Here is a 5,325-nt window from a genome sequence, read left to right as displayed (position 1 = left end):
TGGTTTGATTTGATTTTTCCTAATCTGATTTGAATCTTTGTTGTGAGTGATTTTTTTTTTGTCTAGTCTGATCTGATTTCAATTTTCTTGGTATGGTATGATTTTTAGTGATATGATATAATAAGCAATAAAAATAAGGTGAAGAAAACAAAACACTAAGCATGAGAATAAGTAGTGGACAACTAGTATCCTAGCAATCCTAGCTTGTTTATCAAAACACTATAAGGGTTCTTAATACAATCGATTTTCATTCTGTGTCGTATATGCATATGGTGGTATAATATGCAAATCTTAAATGAGAATTGCGGAGAATATAACATGGTACTCGGTATCAAGAGTTTAGGTTATACTATACTCATATAATTTGTTTTAAAACAATACAAAGTCTCCCGTTTCATAAAATTTATCACTTTTACTATTCATGTTACCATAGTTATTTATTCATACAGAATCGTTAATACAAAAGTGTTGGAACACTGCCTGCCTCTAGAACCTGATTTTTGAAAATGTACGCACACATTGCTATGCATCATGAAATGTCATTGGCAATCGACGTAACATAACATGATTCAGAATCTAATAATCAGGCAAAGCTAAAAAAATAGTGGGAGGATTGTGGAGTTGTGGTTGTACAAAATTGACAAAATGTCACCCATGAAAATGGCTTAAGTGGTCATTTTCGAACCCCACCGCATTAATCATTCATCAATCATTTTAATTAGCACAAATCTCGTGATTTGCGTTTGTGGCATTTGCTTAGAGCCTTCTACGTCTGATCATCTCTGTTCAAAAAAAAAAAAAAAATGTTAAAAGAGAAATGAGACCATGTCATAAAGATGTCATGCTGATATCCATGAAATGTAATTCAACTAAAATGGTTGTTTAGACTTGTTATTGAGTTTGTTTTTATATGTGGGTCAACATAAAGAAATTAAAAAAAAAAATAGATAAATTATATTTTATGTCACATTTAAACTTTGAATGAAATCGATAAGTTTACTAGCATTAAAATGAAATCGTAGAGCAATCCATTAGGTTAAACTTGTATTATTTGTGAATTAAAAGAATAATATTTTTCCTGTAAAAAAAGAGAACTTTATATTGAATTCATTAGTAATTAATGTACAGTAAGATGTCAAAGACAATACAATATTTATGTGAGTTGAAACTAGAGTGTTATACAAGTATAGATAGTATTGGAGAAGAAAAAGGGGAAAGACGACTACCATAGAAGATTGGTGCATAGTCTGATCCTACTATTATCAATTACCATAAAAGAACAAAGAAGTACGTAAGGGTTAATTTCTCCTCCAACGACGAATGTCTATCATTATAGGCAGGGCCGGCCCTGGCATTTTGGTGGCCTATGGGCGAAAAAAATTGAGGCCCTTTTAATGTACGTTGACAAATTTTTTTTATCATAAATGTAATGTACTTTATGATTGAAAAAATGTGTGTAAATAATTGACATTTACCTTCTTAAAACTTAATACTACTCTATTCTAATTAAACTAGCCAAGAAAAATTAGACAAATTTTACAACTTGACCTCTTCAAATCTCAAAATGGATGAAAGAAATGTTTTGAATAATTAAAGGATAAGGAAACTTAAAATTGAAAACGACGATGACGTAGTAACGAACCATTTAGCAAGTCGATAATAATATTTGAAGTACAATAAGTTAAATATCAAATATTTTTTCTTAACTCCAAAATAAAACAAGGAGTGTGATTAGATTAACAAAAGAAAAAAAATATTATGATTATAAACATAGTATATGGCTCTACTTTGTGGTGTTCATTTGGAACCAAGCTAGTAGGAGTCGAACTCGGGTGAGTTTATCAAAATCATACGCATACAAACCACTAGGCTACATTGCCTAATATAAACAAATTTGCATGAAATTTTATAGAACCAAACTTTGATTAGCTTAAGTGATATTGGGCCTTTTCCCTGGGGCCCAGGGCGACGACCCCTTATGCCCTGCCTCAGGGCCGGCCCTGATTATAGGTTCAATAAAGTTTACCCGACATTTTTATCATTTCAAACTCACTCTCACTACATTTTTTTGGGGTTTACTTGGTCCAAAAGCATATGCAAAAAACCCACACTTAACAAAATAACTTTCTTTGATTTAGAAAGTCAAAAAAATAGTGGCCTAATCACAAAAGACAACTAAAGTCAAAACTAAAGGATCACTTAATTAAATGAGCAAATAGTGAAAGTCTGTGGGATCCCATACCTAACAAACATTATAAAATTAGAAAGAAATTGAAGCAAAATTAGCAAGAATTGTGACTTAATTAAAAAGAAGGTTTAGGCTAGTGGATTTGTACTAGTGAGAGGTTAATTAGCAAAAGGGCTGACTTTTAAGGATTAAGGGTCCCGTGATGCCGAAACATAAGCCACAAAGTAGGTTATAACCCCCATTTTAGTGGGCCATTTGCAAAGCATAATTGTTTCCCACTTCACTTGAAATTCGCGCTTAAATACTTCCAAATGTTTTTGCTTAAAAAGCCAATATCTCATATCCTCCTTGATTATCTTGTATTCTTGTTTTAGCAATGGGTTACACCCCGCAATCTTCCCCTTATTTTTAATTTTTTATTGCTAGAAAAATTAGATTAAATTGGATCAGAAAAAGCTAAAAGTAATAAAAATAATAATTCAAATCATACTAGATCAGATCAGATCAGATCAAATCAGACTAGAAACTACAAAAAATCAGATCAAACCAGATCAAAAACTACAAAAATCAGACTAGGTCAGGTGAAAAGAATAAAGCCTTATTTAGCTGGTTTCTGGTTTGATTGAGTGTTTGTACGATTTTCAACAATATATTGTGTACAGCTATGAACAATCGGGTTTAAGTTGTTAAAAGTGTGACGTACGTAACAAGATAATATAACCAATTACACATAGATTAACTGAGATATTGCGACTTCTTACTCCATAATACGTGAGTGCATGGCCAAACTTTGGAGTCTATGCGGGCGAGGGTATCACCTTGGTTATAACCAATTATCTTCTGCTTAGTTATCGGTTGCTAGTAATAGAAATGAATTAAGTTCACCTTGCTAAATATAATCAACGCCTTAGGGCATGTTTGACAGTACTTCGTAACATTTAAGGTGGTGGTCAATGGTTTGACTAGTCAAAACACTAGTCATTGAGATTTAGCTACCTTTACGTTCATAGTTCAGCTACAACTGATCTACAAGTTATTTAACCGCTAAAAGTCTAAAACTCTGAAAGTCATCCACTAGTGTTAGTTTACCGATATAACCTTACACACAATTATACATAGTTGATAGTTGAAAAGAAAAAAAGTGTGAATAAATAAAGTTGTTAGCTAAAACCCTACAAAATCTTGCCCTAAAAATCCTTGACCCATGTATGAACATTACCCTAAATAAAGGATTCTTGTTTTTCCTAAATAAACTTTTTAAAGTTAGACAAAGCACTAGTTTTTTATAAAGAAGAAGGTTCTATATACATTCACTTGTTAACAAATGTCTACCTAGGAGGGGAAACTACTTACCGACATAATAATGTGGGAGTTTTATTTTGAATATAATCACCTCAATATAATTCTAGAGTTTGTTCTTAAAATGATGATAACCAATATAATTTCCCATTGTGGTTTATGTATGAATTCTTTTGTTGCCAAGGCCAGTGAGGGAGGCCTAGCTACTATCAATTCGGATTAATTGTCACGTTGTTGATTCAAATTATACTAACAATGAAACAATTATTAATTCCAGACGAAAGTATATCATATATATATTGGCTAATTAATTTTTGATTGATTATAACCAATTAGACTCATCAATAACAACTTAACAAGTCAAAACAAATTGTTCTAACGTGAATATATATAGAATGCATGTTAAATCGAGCAACTAATTAAGGAAAATGATACACCCTTTTCTTCTAATTTAAGAAAGAATCATACGAAGTGTTATACATTCTGAATTCCTCTTCAAGAAACAAAGTGTTTGTGTATTTATGATTTTGAGATTTTATTTTAACTTTATATATTAGTACGTTTTGAAAAGGTTTTTCTTTTTAATTATCTTTTATTTTAAGGAAAAAGTTAGGCAGAAGTATTATTTCAAATCAATTTCTACAAAAATTTAAAATACTTCGGGGAAAGGTGCTCTTTTTAATTGTCTAAATCTAAATATATTTTACACGTACTCTTTCTGAAATTAATATTGACAATGATAGTGTAATTTGAAAGGTGCACTTTTTAATTTTCTAAATCTAAATGTATTTTACACTTTTTCTGGAATTAATATTGACAATGAAAGTGTAATTTGAATTACCAATATTCTTCTTCGGTTCTTAAAAGTTATGGATGGTCAGTTTCCTAATTCAATGGTTGTGAAGACACGAAGGAAAAAGTATGAGAATGTTTTGGAATTATTATTTCTTACTAGCTTAAGCGTCAAATATCTTAAGATATGAAATGGATGAAAAGAAATAGAGAGGATCCTACCATGACGATGGAATATAGTAGGCCGGGTAAGGGCCGGGTTAAGAAAAGTTACCTGTTATGTAATGGATCAGGACCAGTAGGAACAACTCTGTCACTATTTGCTACAAAACCTTCAAAATCAGATGGTGAAGTTGTAGTACTATTATGATTGTTATAGTTGCAGCCACCAACGTTAATCTCATCATTTGAAATGCTTTCTTCTTCTTCTTCTTCTTTGTGTTTCTGAGTACCATTTTCTACCACAAGCGGACGCCCTCCGAATACTTGTGTATGCAAACATGAAATGCTGGCTAAAATTATCAACATAAATAGAACTCGGCGACGACGGTTTAGATGATGATGAACGAACATTGTATTGTGCTTTGTGTTGAGGACGAAGATCGAGAAGCTAAGCTAGGAGGGAATGATCAAACATGGTTTTGTGGAGGGGAACTTAGAAGAAGAATAGGTCAAAATTTGTCTACTAGAAGAAGAAGAAGAAGTAGAATTGGTGTTTGAATTTTGTGGGGTTTAAGAATTGGAGAAATGACTTGAGACTTGTACTGATATTATTAGGCTAAAGTCAAGTCGGCTGTTTGTTGTTCAAAAGTATGTAGGCCTTAATATTAAGCGTGTGTTTTGGTGTTTTTTTTTAAAAAACTTACTCCGGATTTCATTTATAAGATCTCAATCTTATTATTTTTATATTTTTTAATAACAAAAGATACATCAAAATCAAAAGTCAGGATAGTCTCCTCGTAAGAGAATACCCTAATCAACTTATCTAAAGATATAAAACAAGAAAATTTATTGTCTACGTAAGTAGGGATCAATATCTTGATGGG

General features: G+C 31.6%; 1 protein-coding gene across 1 annotated transcript; it reads right to left on the bottom strand.

Annotated features, from left to right (window-relative positions):
* Positions 1 to 354: 354 nt before the first annotated feature.
* On the bottom strand, positions 355 to 5,099 carry LOC110795705 (uncharacterized). Its single transcript, XM_022000721.2, has 2 exons — positions 4,554 to 5,099; positions 355 to 782 (listed from the first exon to the last, which is right to left on the bottom strand). The coding sequence occupies exons 1-2, from the start codon at positions 4,850 to 4,852 to the stop codon at positions 767 to 769; spliced, it is 315 nt and encodes a 104-aa protein (XP_021856413.1). The 5' UTR covers positions 4,853 to 5,099; the 3' UTR covers positions 355 to 766.
* Between the last annotated feature and the right edge of the window lie 226 nt (positions 5,100 to 5,325).

The sequence above is a fragment of the Spinacia oleracea genome, chromosome 4 (genome assembly GCF_020520425.1).
Source record: "Spinacia oleracea cultivar Varoflay chromosome 4, BTI_SOV_V1, whole genome shotgun sequence".
NCBI classification, from domain to species: domain Eukaryota; kingdom Viridiplantae; phylum Streptophyta; class Magnoliopsida; order Caryophyllales; family Amaranthaceae; genus Spinacia; species Spinacia oleracea.
This window is presented reverse-complemented; position numbering and strand designations above follow the sequence as displayed.

Coding starts and splice junctions, on each gene's coding strand:
- LOC110795705 (XM_022000721.2), bottom strand. CDS start 4,852: ATGTTCGTTCATCATCATCTAAACCGTCGTCGCCGAGTTCTATTTATG.